Genomic DNA, 23375 nt, shown 5'->3' with positions numbered 1-23375 from the left:
AGCGGCTGCCTTGACGTCACTTTGCAAAATTTCCATACGCTGAGAGTGAGCGGCAGCATCTAGCGAGCGGGTCTGAATGATCTCCTTTATCTCCACCGATTTATCTTATCTCAGTAATCTTGTCCTGCAAGGCTAAATATATATTTTTTAAGTTTGATGAACATTCATGCCCATCGACTGGTGAAAAATGTTGCACACCTGCAGAAATCTTGTACCACAAGAAAAAAAACAAATTGTAGACAGCACTGCGAAAGCCACAAATTAAGTTACTGTTGAAAAAGGATAATTAACATTACATCAATAAAAATAAAAAAACATTTGTAACAAAACACACGCTGCGTGTATCCAATTACTTCTTCTGTGGACTTTGTACAGCAGGACTTTGCTGAAATATTGCCGCTATGTGCATTAGATTGGATATACTCATATCAGCTGGCGAGACCTGACGTCTTCTGAGATACAGTCAGACTGTGTTTTGCTATAGTGACTTAATTATCCTCCCAGTTTACTATACAACAGGGACATGTTTTATACCAGGATTAACTAGTGTCTATTTGCTTCAGTGATTATTACAAAACAGATTACTCATCTGTATCATCTTCAGGCCATGTGGAACAACCACTCACTGGTAACATCTATTCTTGGAGGCACTTAAATTATCTTATATATAAAATTCATTGGTCTGTTTGTCTGTTTATTTGTCTGTCTGGTTGTACATTCAGACACCCCTGCACCGATTGGGATGAAACCAAGACTAGGTGGTCCAGTTGGATCCTGGCCAGGTTTTAGGGGGGTTAGGGTCCTGGTCGGACCTTCCGTTGGTGTACACTGGGCAGAACTTTGACCTGGGGAGCCTGCTCTGGGCCTTCCGCTGGATGGATTTGGACATCACATAATTTGGACAAAAACTTCAGAGTGGTAACATTGGATCCCAGAAGACATACTAGGGGGTTGAGGTCCCGGTCGGACCTCCCTTTGGTGTACGCTGGCCAGAACTTTGACCCGGGGAGCCTGTTCTGGACCTTTCACTGGATTGATTTGGAGCAAAACTTCACAGGGTGGCAATTAGTCTGGGATGCCTAACTTAAAACTTGAAGATTTAAACCTGGGCAATGCTGGGTACTACAACTAGTACATTATATACTCTTTGGTCCAAAATCACTTAACTGACTATTTTTTTCCAACAAAACTGGTCAGAAATTGCCGGGTCCGCAGGAGAGTCCGGGGAGTCAGAGGAGATCCATTCTGCACATGTGTAGAATGATTTCCTCTTCAAAAACACTGCGGGGTGGTGCAGTCGCACCATGTCAGCTGAAGCACAGTTGGCTGCGTTCGCATCCCATATGACCACGTCAGTTAAGTGGTTAAAGGCATTAGTCTAATAAGACTTAATGAACACAGCATAACAATTTTCATTAGCGGTCCTACGGGCGATAAAAGATTGGCCCACATTGTTTTTTTATACCTTTTATTTTTTATTAATGTCATTATTTATTTGTTGCATTTTACATATATTAATTATAGTTACCAGCTTTCTGACTTCTAAAACAGTCAAATAATGGTGTTTGCCATAGCAACCCAATAAGATTCTAGCTAACATATCTCAATTGCATTCTAGAAAAAGATAGAACCTGATTGGTCGCTATGGGCAACACCACCACTTGTCTCTTTTGGAAGCTTTAGTAATCTGCCCCACAGAGTTTACTGCAGAGAGTCAGCTTAGCCACAGTAATATGAATATTTTTATTAATAATAAATTATAATACGTTTTGAGCCACAAATTTGCTATACAGCGCCACAAGTTTGTGTTACAGTATATTATACCACTAATCTATGTACTTTGCAATAAAACTGAGAGAAAGGTGCACGGGAGAGCAGTAGTCCTTCTACAATTCATAAATGATCATTAAATACTAGAACAAAGAATTCTGTGCTGCTAGTTTGATGTATTTATGATTTTGAACATATTTATTGTGGTAAATTCTAACCAGAAGGCTTGTGTTTTACCCTACAGTCAGCCACCTGCATCTCCAAGCACACAAGAAGCAATACAGGGCATGTTGTCGATGGCAAACTTGCCTTCAGACTCCTGTCTACAGACGTCTTGGAGTACAAACCAGTCAAAAAATAATTCCATATCGGCCCAAAATTCCAAAAAATCAGGCAACAACAAGTGTGCGAGCAAACGGGCAAGCAAGAAAGCCACAAAGAACAACATCACTATGGACGACTATGAGGAGGAGCAGGACAACCTTGGAGCGTGTTTTAAAGACTCTGATTATGGTAAGACAAGCTACCAAATTAGATTGTGTGAATGTACCGTGACGCAGATTTACACTTGATTGGCCTAGACATAACCACATCCAAGAGAAGTGCTACTGTCCATTGGTTATATGTACAGCATATGAACAGTTTCTGCACATTACACTCCTCATAGATAGAACAAGGAGTGATCCTGTGCAGCTCTTTATACTGTACTGTACATACAGAATAAAAGAAAGTACTGTGGTTATACTCAGTATACTAGATGAGAAATGGGCCAGAGTATTTGTCTATATAGATTTAAATAAATGAAGAATTACATCACACGTACAGAGGATGAGAAGTGGAGCTGTGACGTCCATATATGCAAGTAAGTAAATACAGAGCCTAAGAATTGCACCTCTGTATACAATGAAGTGGAGGCTGTGCATTTGGTAAGAATATTAACAATAAATAAACCATAATTGCCATTGAATGACACTTCCAGGGGTAGATATTTTACAGTCTTGCACTGACTCTGTAATTTAGGGACGTTAATGTGAGTGTTACAGATGTGTCCTCATAGACCTGTCCCTTTTGTGACATATGGCGCGATTCCCATGCTGCATACTTTTTCCTAATTTTTGCATCTTCGGTCACATATAGGGTCTGATTCATAGATGGACGGATTTGCAGAGCAACACACAAGCGGCTGTGCAGGTCTGTCCATCTCAGATGTTTCCGCACTGCGCATGCGTATGCATCAGCAATTGCGATGAGAACTGCGTATGCAGAGGCTACGCAGTCCCCATCGCAGAGTGATTGACACCCCATCACGACCGTTTGTGGGTAGTGACGGGGGGGTGGTCGGGCGAACACAGGCGTGCCAGTGTGTTGCAACGCCGTTGCAGGGGTGTGCATAAATTAGCCACTGCAATACCATACGCAGCCTGAGGCCTCATAGCGTGCGCTGAAGTTAGCAATTCCTGAGTGAGGTCTGACCTGCCTTAACTGTGCGTATGGGTCCGATGTTACAGATTAGTTCGCTATATTGCCCAAGTATACAGATGTGAACAAGGGGAAGTGGGCGTCCTTATCTTAAGATGTGATCGCAATGCGATTGCAAACATTTGTATTTCACTGCTAATATTAGCAACTGCGGTGCGTGCGTATTAGCAGAATAGTGATCCTTGCTGAATCGGGCCCTTTTCCTCAACTTTGCTACTTTTTCCCTTGTCTGTGCTACTTCTTCCTCATTTTGAATCTTAGGTCGCTTATAGTGTATTAGGTACTTAGGGTTAGTGTCTTGGCGCGGCTAAGTAGCAAAGTCTGTGGCACACTAAACGGGGCTATTTAGTGCGATTTGAGGGTAGGGGTATGTGGACACATCTGTATGCGATGGAAGATAAAGTATTTAGAAGCTTTGTATTTCAGCCTTCTGAACATGTAATCATTTACTGAAGAATGAATTATCTAAAGTGAAGATATTGGGGCCAATGCAAAGCTGAACACAAGTCGGCCATAATTGCCCCCACATTACAAATACGCCCAACTATGCTTATATACGCCCTTTGGCAGAGTTGTACGCATCTGTGCAATCGGACCTCAATTGTACGTGTACGTGTTTTCATAGCTGTCATTATTATTGGTGCACACTTGCACCAACCTTATTCCTGGTGCAAAAGATTCAGCTGAAAGCTGGTGTAATAAACATGTACACACAGCTCATGAAAGAGATGTCCACAAAATTGAATTGCTGCAATATAATTTCATCAATAGCTCATGATGGATTTGCATATAAAAAAATCATGGTTGACAAATAGCAGTAATGGAAAATGTAGTTTTAAGCACAGATATTTATTTAATCATCTGTATTATATGTTGGAGAAGCGAAGCATAGTAACTGTAAGGAGGTGCAGTATAATGCAGGCATTTTAGTCTGTTAGCCTCTTAGTCCTCAGCAGGTTTAGGGGTCTTTTTTTACTAAGCCTTGGGTGGAGATAAAGTGCCAGCCAACCAGTTCCTAACTGTCATTTTTCAAACACAGCCTGTGACATGGCAGTTAGGAGCTGATTGGCTATCTCTATCCAAGGCTTAGTAAATAGACTCCATAGACTGATGTTTCTTTTGCGGCTTGCTTTTCTTGCTTGTGTTTCGAAACATTGAATAAGTTGGTAATTTTATTCAGGTTTTTTTTAAACAGCCATGGATGGATAAAAAGGCTCCAACTGCGTTTTGAATCAGAAACTGTATTTGGTTATAGATTTCAGAATTGTCTCCAGTGGAGAGCACAAACCAGTAAATCAAACTGGATATCCACATTTTAAATGCAGTTGTGCATAGTCTGAGCGCTACAGGTGTTTCTAGAGAACGTATTGTAAGCTATTCCTGACACTTTGTACATTAGTGCTGCTGTATTTTTATGTTCTGCAGTATGTAAAAAAGCATAGGTAAATTTGCTGTAATTTAACACATTTGCAAAGCATTTGGCTTCTGAAATACGCAGTGATAAATGTCACATAGGAGCATACCCCTTCTGGGAAATTATGTTTTTATAGATGAGGGTCAACAAAAAAGATAAAAGTGCTCCTTCATACGATGCTACAATTTCTCCAATCCGCGATATACAGTATCTGACATTATCTTGTACAGTGAGATGTTTGCTGGGTGTTCATTTAATGTAGGCTGATCCACACAGTTCTTACCCTCCAAGCCAAACATTGCCATCCCTCCTCTGCTGAGACTACATGTGATGCAACAGCGTGTTGAAAAATTAAGGTTGTTCTGTGCAGCAGTTTTAAAGTTTATATACAGAATGAGGGCAGTGGTACAGTGCAATGGTCTTTATATACAGAATGAGGACAGTGGTACTATGCAATGGTCTTTATAGTCAAAATGAGGGCAGCGGTACTGTGCATTGGTGTTTATATACAGAATGAGGGCAGTGGTACAGTGCAATGGTCTTTATATACAGGATAAGGACAGTGGTGCTGTGCATCAGCCTCGCATACAGACTAAGGACAGAGGTGCTGTGCATTGGTCCTCATTTACAGAATAAGGAAAGTGGTACTGTGCATCAAGCCTAATATATAGCATAAGACACTGGTTCCCAAACTTTCTGGAGTCACGGTGCCCTAGAGTATCAGCATTTTGGTCATGGCATCCCTAAGCCAAACACTTCCTATTGAGAAATACAGCAAAAATTATTACATTTACTGAATTGTGCTTACAATGGTGTGGTGGATCAGGCCTCACATACAGAATAGGTTGTTGTACGCATCAACTATGGGGGCAGTGGTGTGGTGGACAGGCCTCACATACAGAATAAGGACAGTGGTGTGGTGGATCAGGCCTCACATACAGTATAAGGACAGTGGTGTGCTGGATCACACCTCATATACAGAATAGGGAAAGTGGCGCTGTGCCTCAGGCCTCATATACAGAATGGATCAGGCCTCATATACAGAATAAGGACAGTGGTGTGGTGGATCAGGCCTCACATACGGAATAAGGACAGTGGTGTGGTAGATCAGGCCTCACATACAGAATAAGGACAGTGGTGTGGTGGACAGGCCTCACATACATAATAAGGAAAGTGTTGCTGGGCATCAGGACTCATTTACAGAAAAAGAAAAGTGGTACTGTGCAGAAGGCCATATATACAGGATAAGGACAGTGGTGCTGTGCAGCTGCCTCATACTGTATACAAAATGAAAACAGTGCATACCTCCCAACATGACCCTCTCCAGGAAGGACACAATGCTCTGGTCCTGGACTTCCCTGGTAAGAGGTGGAGCTGCAGCACAGTTCAAAATTCACATAGGGGAGTCACACCAACTGTCATTTCACACACTGCCCAACATCACTGGCTGGGACTCACTGGCAGTTGGTATGACTCCCCTATTTGAATTTTGGACTGTACTGCAGCCCCACCCCTGGAGCCTCCACCAATCATAAATTACCAGGGAAGTCCAGGACCAGAGCATTGTGTCCCTCCTGGAGAGGGTTATGTTGTGAGGTATGACAGTGGACCTCTGACAGAGCAGCTGCGATAGCATATCCCTCTGCAGCTGAATCACCCCTTCTGTTCTGCAGTGATTTCTGAAACTCAAGTGATTTTGGAAGCTATACTGATTTCTGTTCTGTAAGTCAGTCTGCTCCTGATATAACCCATTACAAACGGTATGAAAATACGCCTGCCTGCTCTGTCATTTACTCCTAATTTGCATAGGACAAGGACAATGTATAAAAATGAAGACTGCAGGTGTACTTCAGTATCCAGTCTTCAACCCGGGCAATGTCCGGTATCCCAGCTAGTACAGAATAAGCACAACAGTGCTGTGCATCAGGTCTCATATACAGAATAAAGAAAGTGGTGGTGTGCCTCTTGGCTAACATACAGAATAAGGACAGTGGTGCTGTGTAGCAGCCTCATGTATAAGGGTAGTGGTGCTGTGCAGCAGCCCCATATTTATTTATTACCAGTTATTTATATAGCGCACACATATTCTGCAGTGCTTTACAGAGAATATTTGTCCATTCACATCCCCAACCCATATACAAAATAAGGACAGTAATACTGTGCAGCTGTATACAGGATAAGGACAGTGGTACTGTGCAGCTGCCTCATACTGTATACAGGATAAGGGCAGTAATACTGTGCAGCTGCCTCATACTGTATACAGGATAAGGACAGTGGTACTGTGCAGCTGCCTCATACTGTATACAGGATAAGGACAGTGGTGCTGTGCAGCTGCCTCATACTGTATACAGGATAAGGATAGTGGTGCTGTGCAGCTGCCTCATACTGTATACAGGATAAGGACAGTGGTACTGTGCAGCTGCCTCATACTGTATAAAGGATAAGGACAGTGGTACTGTGCAGCTGCCTCATACTGTATACAGGATAAGGATAGTGGTACTGTGCAGCTGCCTCATACTGTATACAGGATAAGGACAGTGGTACTGTGCAGCTGCCTCATACTGTATAAAGGATAAGGACAGTGGTGCTGTGCAGCTGCCTCATACTGTATACAGGATAAGGACAGTGGTGCTGTGCAGCTGCCTCATACTGTATACAGGATAAGGACAGTAATACTGTGCAGCTGCCTCATACTGTATACAGGATAAGGACAGTAATACTGTGCAGCTGCCTCATACTGTATACAGGATAAGGACAGTGGTACTGTGCAGCTGCCTCATACTGTATACAGGATAAGGACAGTAATACTGTGCAGCTGCCTCATACTGTATACAGGATAAGGGCAGTAATACTGTGCAGCTGCCTCATACTGTATACAGGATAAGGATAGTGGTACTGTGCAGCTGCCTCATACTGTATACAGGATAAGGACAGTGGTACTGTGCAGCTGCCTCATACTGTATACAGGATAAGGATAGTGGTACTGTGCAGCTGCCTCATACTGTATACAGGATAAGGACAGTGGTACTGTGCAGCTGCCTCATACTGTATAAAGGATAAGGACAGTGGTACTGTGCAGCTGCCTCATACTGTATACAGGATAAGGACAGTGGTGCTGTGCAGCTGCGTCATACTGTATACAGGATAAGGACAGTGGTACTGTGCAGCTGCCTCATACTGTATACAGGATAAGGATAGTGGTACTGTGCAGCTGCCTCATACTGTATACAGGATAAGGGCAGTGGTGCTGTACAGCTGCCTTATACTGTATACAGGATAAGGACAGTAATACTGTGCAGCTGCCTCATACTGTATACAGGATAAGGACAGTGGTGCTGTGCAGCTGCCTCATACTGTATACAGGATAAGGACAGTGGTGCTGTGCAGCTGCCTCATACTGTATACAGGATAAGGACAGTGGTGCTGTGCAGCTGCCTCATACTGTATACAGGATAAGGACAGTGGTTCTGTGCAGCTGCCTCATACTGTATACAGGATAAGGACAGTGGTACTGTGCAGCTGCCTACTATTGTATACAGGATAAGGACAGTGGTGCTGTTCAGTAGCCCCATATACAAATAAGGATAGTGGTACTCTGCAGCTGCCTCATACAGGATAAGGACAGTGGTACTGTGCAGCTGCCTCATACTACTTTATACAGGATAAGGACAGTGGTACTGTGCAGCTGCCTCATACTACTTTATACAGGATAAGGACAGTGGTACTGTGCAGCTGCCTCATACTACTTTATACAGGATAAGGACAGTGGTACTGTGCAGCTGCCTCATACTACTTTATACAGGATAAGGACAGTGGTACTGTGCAGCTGCCTCATACTACTTTATACAGGATAAGGACAGTGGTACTGTGCAGCTGCCTCATACTACTTTATACAGGATAAGGACAGTGGTGCTGTGCAGCTGCCTCATACTACTTTATACAGGATAAGGACAGTGGTACTGTGCAGCTGCCTCATACTACTTTATACAGGATAAGGACAGTGGTGCTGTGCAGCTGCCTCATACTACTGTATACAGAATAAAGACAGTGGTACCGTGCAGCTGCCTCATACTACTTTATACAGGATAAGGACAGTGGTGCTGTGCATCACGCCTCACATACATCCTACTTTATACAGGATAAGGACAGTGGTGCTGTGCAGCTGCCTCATACTACTTTATACAGGATAAGGACAGTGGGTACTGTGCAGCTGCCTCATACTGTATACAGGATAAGGACAGTGGTACCGTGCAGCTGCCTCATACTGTATACAGGATAAGGACAGTGGTGCTGTGCAGCTGCCTCATACTACTGTATACAGGATAAGGACAGTGATACTGTGCAGCTGCCTCATACTACTTTATACAGGATAAGGACAGTGGTGCTGTGCAGCTGCCTCATACTACTGTATACAGAATAAGGACAGTGGTACCGTGCAGCTGCCTCATACTACTTTATACAGGATAAGGACAGTGGGTACTGTGCAGCTGCCTCATACTGTATACAGGATAAGGACAGTGGTACCGTGCAGCTGCCTCATACTACTTTATACAGGATAAGGACAGTGGTGCTGTGCAGCTGCCTCATACTACTTTATACAGGATATGGACAGTGGTACTGTGCAGCTGCCTCATACTACTTTATACAGGATAAGGACAGTGGTGCTGTGCAGCTGCCTCATACTGTATACAGGATAAGGACAGTAATACTGTGCAGCTGCCTCATACTGTATACAGGATAAGGATAGTGGTACTGTGCAGCTGCCTCATACTGTATACAGGATAAGGGCAGTGGTGCTGTACAGCTGCCTTATACTGTACACTGGATAAGGACAGTAATACTGTGCAGCTGCCTCATACTGTATACAGGATAAGGACAGTGGTGCTGTGCAGCTGCCTCATACTGTATACAGGATAAGGACAGTGGTGCTGTGCAGCTGCCTCATACTGTATACAGGATAAGGACAGTGGTGCTGTGCAGCTGCCTCATACTGTATACAGGATAAGGACAGTGGTGCTGTGCAGCTGCCTAATACTGTATACAGGATAAGGACAGTGGTTCTGTGCAGCTGCCTCATACTGTATACAGGATAAGGACAGTGGTACTGTGCAGCTGCCTACTATTGTATACAGGATAAGGACAGTGGTGCTGTTCAGTAGCCCCATATACAAATAAGGATAGTGGTACTCTGCAGCTGCCTCATACAGGATAAGGACAGTGGTACTGTGCAGCTGCCTCATACTACTTTATACAGGATAAGGACAGTGGTACTGTGCAGCTGCCTCATACTACTTTATACAGGATAAGGACAGTGGTACTGTGCAGCTGCCTCATACTACTTTATACAGGATAAGGACAGTGGTACTGTGCAGCTGCCTCATACTACTTTATACAGGATAAGGACAGTGGTACTGTGCAGCTGCCTCATACTACTTTATACAGGATAAGGACAGTGGTACTGTGCAGCTGCCTCATACTACTTTATACAGGATAAGGACAGTGGTGCTGTGCAGCTGCCTCATACTACTTTATACAGGATAAGGACAGTGGTACTGTGCAGCTGCCTCATACTACTTTATACAGGATAAGGACAGTGGTGCTGTGCAGCTGCCTCATACTACTGTATACAGAATAAAGACAGTGGTACCGTGCAGCTGCCTCATACTACTTTATACAGGATAAGGACAGTGGTGCTGTGCATCACGCCTCACATACATCCTACTTTATACAGGATAAGGACAGTGGTGCTGTGCAGCTGCCTCATACTACTTTATACAGGATAAGGACAGTGGGTACTGTGCAGCTGCCTCATACTGTATACAGGATAAGGACAGTGGTACCGTGCAGCTGCCTCATACTGTATACAGGATAAGGACAGTGGTGCTGTGCAGCTGCCTCATACTACTGTATACAGGATAAGGACAGTGATACTGTGCAGCTGCCTCATACTACTTTATACAGGATAAGGACAGTGGTGCTGTGCAGCTGCCTCATACTACTGTATACAGAATAAGGACAGTGGTACCGTGCAGCTGCCTCATACTACTTTATACAGGATAAGGACAGTGGGTACTGTGCAGCTGCCTCATACTGTATACAGGATAAGGACAGTGGTACCGTGCAGCTGCCTCATACTACTTTATACAGGATAAGGACAGTGGTGCTGTGCAGCTGCCTCATACTACTTTATACAGGATATGGACAGTGGTACTGTGCAGCTGCCTCATACTACTTTATACAGGATAAGGACAGTGGTGCTGTGCAGCTGCCTCATACTGTATACAGGATAAGGACAGTAATACTGTGCAGCTGCCTCATACTGTATACAGGATAAGGATAGTGGTACTGTGCAGCTGCCTCATACTGTATACAGGATAAGGGCAGTGGTGCTGTACAGCTGCCTTATACTGTACACTGGATAAGGACAGTAATACTGTGCAGCTGCCTCATACTGTATACAGGATAAGGACAGTGGTGCTGTGCAGCTGCCTCATACTGTATACAGGATAAGGACAGTGGTGCTGTGCAGCTGCCTCATACTGTATACAGGATAAGGACAGTGGTGCTGTGCAGCTGCCTCATACTGTATACAGGATAAGGACAGTGGTGCTGTGCAGCTGCCTCATACTGTATACAGGATAAGGACAGTGGTACTGTGCAGCTGCCTACTATTGTATACAGGATAAGGACAGTGGTGCTGTTCAGTAGCCCCATATACAAATAAGGATAGTGGTACTGTGCAGCTGCCTCATACAGGATAAGGACAGTGGTACTGTGCAGCTGCCTCATACTACTTTATACAGGATAAGGACAGTGGTACTGTGCAGCTGCCTCATACTACTTTATACAGGATAAGGACAGTGGTACTGTGCAGCTGCCTCATACTACTTTATACAGGATAAGGACAGTGGTACTGTGCAGCTGCCTCATACTACTTTATACAGGATAAGGACAGTGGTGCTGTGCAGCTGCCTCATACTACTTTATACAGGATAAGGACAGTGGTACTGTGCAGCTGCCTCATACTACTTTATACAGGATAAGGACAGTGGTACTGTGCAGCTGCCTCATACTACTTTATACAGGATAAGGACAGTGGTGCTGTGCAGCTGCCTCATACTACTTTATACAGGATAAGGACAGTGGTACTGTGCAGCTGCCTCATACTACTTTATACAGGATAAGGACAGTGGTACTGTGCAGCTGCCTCATACTACTTTATACAGGATAAGGACAGTGGTGCTGTGCAGCTGCCTCATACTACTGTATACAGAATAAGGACAGTGGTACCGTGCAGCTGCCTCATACTACTTTATACAGGATAAGGACAGTGGTGCTGTGCATCACGCCTCACATACATCCTACTTTATACAGGATAAGGACAGTGGTGCTGTGCATCACGCCTCACATACATCCTACTTTATACAGGATAAGGACAGTGGTGCTGTGCAGCTGCCTCATACTACTGTATACAGAATAAGGACAGTGGTACCGTGCAGCTGCCTCATACTACTTTATACAGGATAAGGACAGTGGGTACTGTGCAGCTGCCTCATACTGTATACAGGATAAGGACAGTGGTACCGTGCAGCTGCCTCATACTGTATACAGGATAAGGACAGTGGTGCTGTGCAGCTGCCTCATACTACTGTATACAGAATAAGGACAGTGGTACCGTGCAGCTGCCTCATACTACTTTATACAGGATAAGGACAGTGGGTACTGTGCAGCTGCCTCATACTACTTTATACAGGATAAGGACAGTGGTACCGTGCAGCTGCCTCATACTACTTTATACAGGATAAGGACAGTGGTGCTGTGCAGCTGCCTCATACTACTTTATACAGGATAAGGACAGTGGTACTGTGCAGCTGCCTCATACTACTTTATACAGGATAAGGACAGTGGTGCTGTGCAGCTGCCTCATACTACTGTATACAGAATAAGGACAGTGGTGCTGTGCAGCTGCCTCATACTACTTTATACAGGATAAGGACAGTGGTGCTGTGCATCACGCCTCACATACATCCTACTTTATACAGGATAAGGACAGTGGTGCTGTGCAGCTGCCTCATACTACTGTATACAGAATAAGGACAGTGGTACCGTGCAGCTGCCTCATACTACTTTATACAGGATAAGGACAGTGGGTACTGTGCAGCTGCCTCATACTTTATACAGGATAAGGACAGTGGGTACTGTGCAGCTGCCTCATACTGTATACAGGATAAGGACAGTGGTACCGTGCAGCTGCCTCATACTGTATACAGGATAAGGACAGTGGTGCTGTGCAGCTGCCTCATACTACTGTATACAGAATAAGGACAGTGGTACCGTGCAGCTGCCTCATACTACTTCATACAGGATAAGGACAGTGGTGCTGTGCAGCTGCCTCATACTACTTTATACAGGATAAGGACAGTGGTACTGTGCAGCTGCCTCATACTACTTTATACAGGATAAGGACAGTGGTGCTGTGCAGCTGCCTCATACTACTGTATACAGAATAAGGACAGTGGTACCGTGCAGCTGCCTCATACTACTTTATACAGGATAAGGACAGTGGTGCTGTGCAGCTGCCTCATACTACTTCATACAGGATAAGGACAGTGGTGCTGTGCAGCTGCCTCATACTACTTTATACAGGATAAGGACAGTGGTGCTGTGCATCACGCCTCACATACATCCTACTTTACTAGTGCTGCGATGCTAGTTGTGGGCTTACCGATTGCGCTAAAAGCATAACTGCCGGCACTTAAGCCGGAAAATGCTGTTTACCGCAGCTAATTCTTGGCCATTATAGGCATAAAGTGACATTTATCTAGAATAACATTCAATAATTATTGCATAAAGATGTTGCTGAATAGATCTGTACAAAAAACACAATCTTAAATAATAACAAAATATATCAAATTATAGCAACAAGTTCCTATATTACTATGGCTAGATTTTGGAAACAAACTTTTATAGAAAAAAATACCATTGCTGAACACCGATAATGTTTTACAAAGTCATATATAACATCTCTGGAAGGGGTCCCAATTGAGAGAAGCTATGTGTACCAGGTTCCTAATGTACGGTAAACTGAATCCTGCGTGTAGCACAATCTAAGTCATTCTCCTATATCCTTAGCTGAATGCAGAGAGTGCATCCTGATACCTGTCAATTTTGCAGGGTGATTGGAAGGTGGAGCAGTCTTTATGCAGAGGATTTGTAGCCAGAGTTAAAAAAATTATTGCTGGCCTAACATGTTTCGTTGGGGTGCCCAACTTCCTCAGAGGCTTATGATTGTGTTCCATTGCTGGACAATATTAAATGCTCTAATGGCCATATCCAATTAGCCGCGATAACGGCTTTTTCATTTCTGAGAAGTTTTCGGGAAAAATGATTGTCGCGAATTCCAACGAGCCGCGGTTTTTGCATATGTGAAAACTGTATAGGAATTACTGCAAATTACTTTTCACTATCTGTGAGTAGGTGATAAGTTGTGCAAAATCCCTATTGTTGGGACTTGATGTAGGACCCCTTGGACACTCCCCTTAATGACTAATTTGGCAAAAAGAAGTTTTTAATTAACTTAATTTGGCCAATAATTACGTCATTTTTGGGGTGAAAAAAATAAAAAGTGTTGGAAAATGCATTTAAAATAGTGAGTCAGGTATTTATTGGAGCTGTATGGATGGGACATGTGTTTTAAGCAATGCAGGTGGATACACCAGGTGTATTTTAAAAATTTCCCTAAAATGACACAAAAAATATACTTGCACCCATTTTAATGTATCCCTAGTTTAACTGCAGTATTTATTTTGGCCAAAAAACTTACTTTTAACATTTTTTTCACTGTTAGAGAAAAATGTATATCACAGTCATTTGGCACAATCTAAAAACCCCAAATCCCTTTGATTATGTCCACTAACAGACTTTATACTATTCCACTATCTTAGTTTACCTTTTTTGGGTGTACAGGTTGATTTCCCCATTTTCATCGGTCTTCAATGCAAGAATTATATGGCATCTGTGTTATCGCACCTTTTGCAATAGGATTGCTCAATAAACAGGAGCGCGCAACCATGCAAAGAGCAGCAAATTTGGGCGAATGGCCCGAAAACTTTTCTCTGGAGAAACTTGGTTACTTAATATATGATCCTTATCAAGGCTGATATGGTCATATCCAATTAGCAGTGTTAACTATTTTAACACAAACAAATTAGTTAATAAAATACTTAAATCTAAAAGTAGAAAAGTAGAGAGGAGACATTTCTGTTTGACTAATCAAATGTAAGCCATACAAATAGAATAAGTGTATACACATACAGTATACACAGTGTGTGTGTGTTTTATATATATATATATATATATATATATATATATAGCGAGCAGGTAGGCGGCACTCTCCAGACTTCTCCAGTAATTCAGGATCAAAAACGTACCAGATTAAGTCAACGTTTTAGAGTTTAATCCAAACTCGTCATCAGGACATACATACACAATAACAAACTCTTACCTTATATACACAATATTACCCCCCAGGTGTCTGCCGCTTGTCAGCTCCGTTTGCAGCTCCTGCCCAACTTCCGGTGACACCAGTTGCCGGAAGTCGGACAGGAGCCGGAAACGGAGCTGATAAGCGGAGCAATATGTGTCAAACAATAGCTATTTTGTAGCTCAATATTATTATATCCATAAATAATTTCACCTATTTGGAAGAGAAACCATTTGATTTAGCCATGTTATAGTTGTCATAGTGATTAAGTTTAACTCATTGCATAGAGATTTTAGTCACATGACGTAGGTGGAGTCTATCAATATAAAATGGTAGAACAAGATCACGCCACTTTAAACCCAAACACCTCAGAGCCACACAATTCGGTCCTTCTCGCTAATATACTTACAGTATTTACTGCATCTACTCGTATCCTCTGTTATCGCCACCATGAAGTGTGGAAAGCACAGGAGGACTGCAGTGTTCCTTGTACTGCCACAGTCCATGTTATATAAAGCATGGAGAAGCTGTCACCAGAGAAATACGGAAAAACTTTTCTCCAGTAAGGTCTACTGCCAGAATCAAAATGTTGACATGAAGTTTTTTTTTTTTAGGGTTAGGTACTTACCGGAGGGTTATGGTTAGGCACTTACCACGACAGTTAGGGTTAGGCACTTACCGGAGGGTTATGGTTAGGCACTTACCATGACAGTTAGGGTTAGTCACTTACCATGATGGTTAGGCACCAGGAGGGAGGGTTAGGATTAGGCACCAAGGGGAGGGTTAGGGTGAAGATTAGGGCTTTAAAAAAAAAAAAAAAATCACGTGTCGACCATTTGTACCCGTAGACCTTCTTACATGTCGACCTTTAGTGTGTCGACATTTTGTCCCAGTTGACCTATTGACTGTCTAACATCTGGTGTCTATCTAGACACTGTCGACCTTTTTACTGTCTATCTGTTAATCCACACTCTGCATTTTGTGGCCTGAAAATGCACATTCATGAAAATGCAGACATCCGTTTATTGGGAGCTAGTGACATAACTGAGGCACTGGAACGAAACCAAAATTCTGTAAAATAAAACACAAACCTCGACCATGCACATTTAATGAAAAGGGATGTAGTCGGCATGCTGATGCACACAATGCTGGCGGGCAGAATCCCGACATATTCTGGTTAGGGGGAGCCTTAGGGTTAGCTTTAGGGAGAGGGTTAGGCATTATGGGGAGGGTTAGGATTAGGCTGCGGGAGGGGAGGGGAGGGTTAGGCTGCTGATGGGGCGGGGGGGTATGGTTAGGGTTTGGCTGCAGGAGGGGTGGGTTAGGGGAAAGGTTAGAATACTTCCCTGCATACATCTGGAATTCCACCAGCGGGATTCCGCTGCTGGGATTCTGACAGTCGGCATTATCTGCGCCGGGGTCATTTACCCAACCAAGTGAAAACACTGATAACTAAATGTTGTTGTATTTTTTGCTTTTTCTTTTGCTTGTGGTGGGGGTGAGGAGGCTGGTATTTCTATATAAGGTCCCAAAAAATATGATTTTGTTAATTCAAATTACCAAAACATTGCTTTATTTTGAAGTCTGATATTGGTATTTGCACTTCTCCAATTTATTTGTTATATTGTTTAAGTATGCCATACATTTCCATTGCATAAATACATATCATGTCTTTTAGGCAAACTAAACACAAATAATGGTTGGACCTAGTTTATTTTATTTTGCTGCTTCTCTCCTGTGCATAATGACAACATTCTGATGTCTCACGATAGGTAGCTTATTAACTATTTGTTTAAACATGGGATGTTACACTGCAAAATGAACACAAAATAAACGAAGGGTCTGCTGTATTAATTGAAGGGAGAAAAGCATTGCTAACACATGCAGTAACATTCTCTGGGTTTTGCCGATAATAGTTTCCTCGTGTAAAGCATGGCGAACCTGTTTAACAAGTATCGCATCTGTATATCATCTACCACAGGAATCCTAGTTACTAGTACTAACATCTCAGAATGGGGATAACAATAAATCAATAAATAAATGTTTTATTAACAAAAGTAAAAAATTTGGTAAATTGTGAATTCTACAAATACACGCACACGCACACGCACACACACACACACACACACACACACACACACACGAATGCTAAGACCAATTTTCTTACATTCTCCTTGTTTCAATCCAAAACAAGCTGATGGATTCCAATTCAACCTATAATTACAGGAACAATGGAGTGCCCATGGTGCATTACATCCATGTGAGCCATACACATATAATTAACAAGTTTGCACATACTTGTAATAAATGTATCTTTTTCTTATCAGAGATTTATCAAAAACAACAGCTCCAGATAAACTCCAGGACTGCAACATTCTTAATTATTTTACACTTACAATTAATTAATTGATGAATTAATTACACTTACAATTATTATAGATATTTGTTGATTTTTCACTTCCATTGAGGGATCAATATATAAAATGTACACCTTACCGGTGGATTACCCTTCTAAAGCTAAACTTTTTTTTTTTTTTTTTTAAAAACAACATAAAATCTGCACACAAGAAGTAATATTAAACCGCGCTTATTGGAAAGAAGTCTACAAAAATCTGGGAATGAGATTCTACAAACTTCACTTCCAAAAAGTATATTAAAACAGTCCAGTGAACTCCAAGGTCCAGCAGCACTGCAAACACAATGTGGGAGGTCATCCGGCGTGGACCCCTGATGAAGTCATTTTGACGAAACGCTTTGGTGGTGTTTGTCATTCTGCTGGTTCTTGGAGTTCACTGGACTATTTGGAATGGGAGTTGATTTAATAGAATCTGAGTCCTGGATTGTTGCAGACTTCTGTCAGATAAGTGCTGTTTAATATTGTCTCTTGTGAGTAGATTTTATGGGGTGTTTTTTTTTTTTGTGTATATATATATATATATATATATATGTTACTTTTATGAGGATAATGCACCATTGTGATGTACATTTTATTTATAATGTAGATCCCTCTAAAGAAGTGAATAGATGCTAAATATATGTTATTACAAATGGATATTAAGAGTTCTGCAGTACTAAAGTTTGTACGTATATATATATATAAAAAACATTTGAATAGATGGCAAGCTACCTTAACTGCAGCGTGCAAAATTGCAACTCCATTCACTATTGTTTTGGTTGTTTTCAGTTTATTAGAAGCCAAATCATGAATTTTTAAATGTAATAAAGTGAATAATGCTATTTCCATTACTGTAGCTCCCTTCAAACATGAGGTAAATCAATACATACTGTAACAAAAGTTCAAAAGTTTTCCCCAGAAAGCCACCCTCTGTCCATAGAACAATAGAGATAATCGCTCAGCGCTTGTGGAGATTGTGCGTTACGCTCCAATAACACTGATCTCTGTTTGTGTAGTTTACCCATCTCTCGAGTCAGATGAAGATAATCCTGTGTTCAAATCTCGATCAAAGAAGAGAAAATGTTCTGATGATGCTCCATATAGCCCCACAGGTGAGCATGCATCTTATATACTCCTCCTGATACATAGGCTCCCAGCCCCTCTATCATTGTATGCAGAACAGCAGTGTTTTTTCAGTTTACCCAAAACACTAAACAATTTAAACGCGATTTAAACAATATTATTTCTAACGAAGTTATAAAGACAAGATAATAGCAAATATAAATATAAGTATGTGAGAATTTTATTTTGTATTTATTTAATTTATTTTATTTTTTTTGAAACTGGGTTTAGGTAGATGTCACGTCATCACAGTCATCACATAATTCATTGGTAAATTGCACTGTATAATACTACTTAATTACATTACAGTACAACTGAAAAAATGCTGCTGAGTGGTGGGATGTGGAGTGGGAGGGGGCTGGTGTTGTGTACACGATAGGACGGCATTAAATGTTGAGCAAATATTATCCCTAACATACTTGCCACGGCTTTTTATTGATGAAATGGAATTAAAATCCATTTGGGGGGGAATTGAAATAGCGGTGGTATATTGTAGCTGCTAATTGATCCCCAGGAGGCTATTCAATTAACCCTGAAGCCGGCAGTTATCGGTGAATTTTTTTCACCTGAGTCTGGTGAAATAAATCCCCAATAAGCAGCCCCGGTTTCACTATAGCGGATGCGAAAACATGACCTTATCACCGGATAATTTTTCGGGCAAATAAAGCGGCATCTAATTGAATTGCGCGAAGGTAAAAAAAATTGTGGTAAGTCCCTTCTTATGTGCCCAAAATATTATTGGGGCTAATTGAATTTACCTCTTAATTTAAAACAAAATATTCCTAATTCAATGTTAATTTGTCTTATACTGAATACATAGGAAATGTTGTTGATTAGAGGCTGCCATGATGATTTCTATGGATAGGAAATGGTGCTGTGATGTATATACCAAGAACACAGACAATTCCAAGATTATAAACATGCTATCTGTCTTATAGTATTAAAAGTTGGATGTATGAACATTATTACATGTATACTAACATTACACACATACAGTACATCTAACATATTTTGCAACTGAGTAAAAAGAGGTAAAGGCAGGAATTTACAGGTTTTCATGCAGTTCAGTGGACGGAGCCTTGCTCAGCTCATAAATAATACATCCCAAGTTACCATGCACTATTCTTGTGTATTAAGTATCTTGCAGGAATATTTACTTAATTGAAAGTAGTATAATGCAGCTCAGAGCATGATATGTAAATAGTTAAGACGTTTATGCAAGTGTGTTTTTTTTGGGGGGGGATCTGGTCAAAATACCGACAGTCAGGACGCCAGTGCTTAGAATGCCAGCGCTGGAATCCCGATACCTTTCAGAATCCTGGCGCCAGGCATCTCAACAGTTAGTACTGGCGTTAGGGGGAGGGTTATAGTTAGGGGTTAGGCACTAGGGGGAGGGTTAGGGTTAGGCTCTAAGTGGGCACGGTTAGGTTTAGGGTGCGGGGAGGGGGAGGTTAGGTTTAGGCACTAGGGATGATGGGTTAGGTGTAAGGAGAGGGGGCGGGTTAGGATACTGACCGACAAATGTTGGTATCCTAACCCTGTTGGGAAGCCGGCATCGGGATTCTGACTGCCGGGATCCCGAGCACCAGCATCCCGTACCCTATCCATTTTTTGAATTCTGCTGTTTTAGTTATAGATCACAGTCAGCAACAAGGGATGTGTGACACTTTCATATAGTTATGGCAGTAGGCAGTGAGCAACATCAGACCAGTTTTGACTACTAAGTGCTTACTGACTGCACAACAACTTAAAATGGCAGTGCAATAATATAACAGTCCGCGCACATTTTAGAATACAGACATCATCCATCCCTGTGGTCATCCACAGGAGATCCAGGAAAAGTAATACAGATGTGTCCACATACGTATATCCTCGAATTGTGCCAAATAACCCCGTTTAGTACGTCACTGGCTTTGCGACTTAGCCGCGCCAAAAGACTAATTAGTACCTATATATATATATGAACTAAGATGCAAAGTAGCAAAATTTACCAAAAAGTACACAATCGTCAGTGAAAAAGCAAAAGACAGGTCTGAAACGAGTGGCCGCGCCATAAATCGTTATGCTTAATCTGCGTCTTTATACAAATTCCTTTGTTACAAAAATACTTATCCTAAGTATCTGTTACACTGGTCGCAAAGTAAGATGCAAAGCGGAGGAGAAAGTATGCAGTCTGTGTAAGAAGGCTAAAGACCGGTCCGATATGCGTGACCTGCACTATGCATCCTTATGCTCTATCTGCAACTTCATACAAATTCCTTTGTGACAAAAATACTAATCCTAAATACCTGGTACACTGTGCAAATTAAGATGCAAAATTTTAGAATCAATAGAGAATCAATTGGAGTAGCAATCATGAGGAAAAAGTGTGCAGCATGGGAATCATGCCAGGAGTCTTGCGCCATTTGGTGCACAGAGGATAGGTGTAAGAGGACACATCTGTACGAACTGTTTCATTTGATTCCTGCTGTTAATTTTTGTATAGGATACTGTAAGGGTCATTGACAAAATTATGGGCCAACAGCGTTAATGTCTTTGGGGCCAACAGCGTTAATGTCTTTGGGGCCAACAGCGTTAATGTCTTTGGGGCCAACAGCGTTAATGTCTTTGGACCCAACAGCACCTTTGGGACCAACAGCGTTAATATCTTTGGGGCCAATGTACTAAGCTCTGGAAAGAGTGATAAACTACCAACCAATCAGCTCCTAACTGTTCAAACACAGCCTGTAAGATGACAGGAGCTGAGTGGCTGATAGTTTATCACTTTCCGATTTATCACTTTTCAGAGCTTAGTACATGTCCCCCTAGGTGACATCATGCAGCTGTTGTTGCCGAAAAATGCTCCTGTTTATACTGGGCAGTGCATGGACTTGAGGCCAGGATGGGGATATCTAGGGGAGTACAGTGTTACTCTGATTTAAGGGAGCTAGGTAGATATAGGTGTATAGATAAATGCATAATGGTTTGGTGCACCTGTGTGGTGTATTTTATGCCGTCACACAGGAACAAGGCAGTGACATGCAGTGAGGTCAATGGCTGGGGAGGCACACATGGAGAGGGTCTGAGTGCTGGGAGCCTGTCTCACCCCCTACTCACTGTAACTCTCCCCTCACTACACTAAGGGCCTGATTCAGCCGGACGCTATTTGCGGTCGTTCGTCCAGAAAATAGGGGTGGCTATTCAAATGAACCGTTCGCTCTTTGCGGTCTGTTCACGCCTCTATGTCTGAACGAGCGAACAAAACTTGCAGTCGTTTTTTTTTAAAAATACGCCCCCTGGCCGCTCGCATCCTACGTCATGTCCGCTATTTATTAGATTAATCGAGTACATCGACCAGCATATGAACTGCTCGCTATTCTTGTGGTTGGTTTTTGCTACCACAATCTTGCGAGCAGTTCTGGCTATAAAATAACCCAGTGACGTGGTCAATGACGCTGCTGTATTAATTATGCCCTTAAAACGCCCGTTTTGACCTTTAAGCACGCCTGTGTTCGGATCTCCACTCCCCATTTTCAAGCACCTTCCCCTGTTACCACCCACATTACCCTCATTCTGTCACTCAAAATAGCAGGCATTCGCTATTTAGCGAACAAACGATTTTCTGCCGCACTGACTGGTTCGCGCATGCGTATTACGATCCGTACGCATGCGCAGTTGGGCAAACATCGCTCGGAGCGAACGAGCGGCCGCTTACGAGCGGCTCTGAATCAGGCCCTAAGCTTCAATGACCATTTATTCTCCTACCTGCATCACTGTATCTTCTTTTGCTACTGCTGACTGAGCTCCATCTCACCGCAGTGCACTTCCTGGTCACATGACACATCCAAGGTGTCCATCAGCACTCAAGGCATGCCTCTATTAGCTTACTTTCTGTGCAGCTTACAGCCTGTGGTGTGGCCCCGCCCCCATCTCAGCAAGCAGTACCTGACTATGCAGAAGTGAGGCTGAGATATTGCTGCCACATCTCTAGTCTCCCTGCAGTCCCAGGGAGCTCCAGAAAGCTGGTGTGTGTTAGCTATAAAACTGATTACAATAAACAAAGATGTTTATAAGTTATAAATCTCTTCTTTGTATTATTCTAGTTATATATCAAATCTCAGGAGTATGACAGGGGTGGCTCTGCCTCCCATGCCTACTCTGACTGCACATCCCTGGAACAATGTATCCTTTTTCATGAAGAGATATCTTTTAGAGTTAAAGGGGTAGAGGAGTCACAGAGTCATTCTGCAGAGGGAGCAATTTTCTATACTTTCAGTGGATTGTCTTTTGCACCTTACAGACACACTTTGTGAGCAAAGTAAAACATAGCAAGTAACTTTGCACCTTGATATATTCACGTTACCCTGCAGATGGTGCAGATGTAAAATGCATACAGAGATTAAGATTTGGGAGGGGCATGTCCAAACTAAAATCTAAACTGCAATGTAAAAATAAAGCTGTCCTCAATTTGTGGGCTACATGCAAAAACAGCCAGTATTTAGTCTGCATGCAAAAATAACAAATGTAATTGCACCCCTTGCATTGGTACGTGGTTTGTCCAGGTGCAAAGTTACTTTTTTTCCTTTCCACCCAACTCAGAATTTGCCCCATTATACATAAAGTACATTCATAGACTCACCTCAAACACTACCATAAAACATATTTCCTGGTGACACAGACCTGATGATTGGATGAGGCAAAACCAATTGTACAGTACTTTAACAGAAAAATTT

The 23375-nt window shown here is 42.3% G+C and overlaps 1 protein-coding gene across 2 annotated transcripts in view; it reads left to right on the top strand.

Moving 5' to 3' along the window:
- The window catches only part of PHF2 (PHD finger protein 2), a 305842-nt gene that overhangs the window by 261643 nt on the left and 20824 nt on the right, over nt 1-23375 (top strand). The window contains exons 18-19 of one of the 2 annotated variants that reach the window (XM_088472726.1): nt 2015-2283; nt 18558-18653. In XM_088472726.1, coding sequence (XP_088328852.1) covers nt 2015-2283; nt 18558-18653 — 365 coding nt within the window. The remainder of the gene's footprint in view (nt 1-2014; nt 2284-18557; nt 18654-23375) is intronic. The other variant, XM_088472727.1, reaches the window with a different exon arrangement.

This window comes from Taudactylus pleione, unplaced genomic scaffold (assembly GCF_031769625.1).
Source record: "Taudactylus pleione unplaced genomic scaffold, aTauple2 ptg000128l, whole genome shotgun sequence".
Taxonomy (NCBI): Eukaryota; Metazoa; Chordata; class Amphibia; order Anura; family Myobatrachidae; genus Taudactylus; species Taudactylus pleione.
Note: the sequence above shows the minus strand (reverse complement) of the source record. Positions and strands in the feature narration are given on the sequence as shown.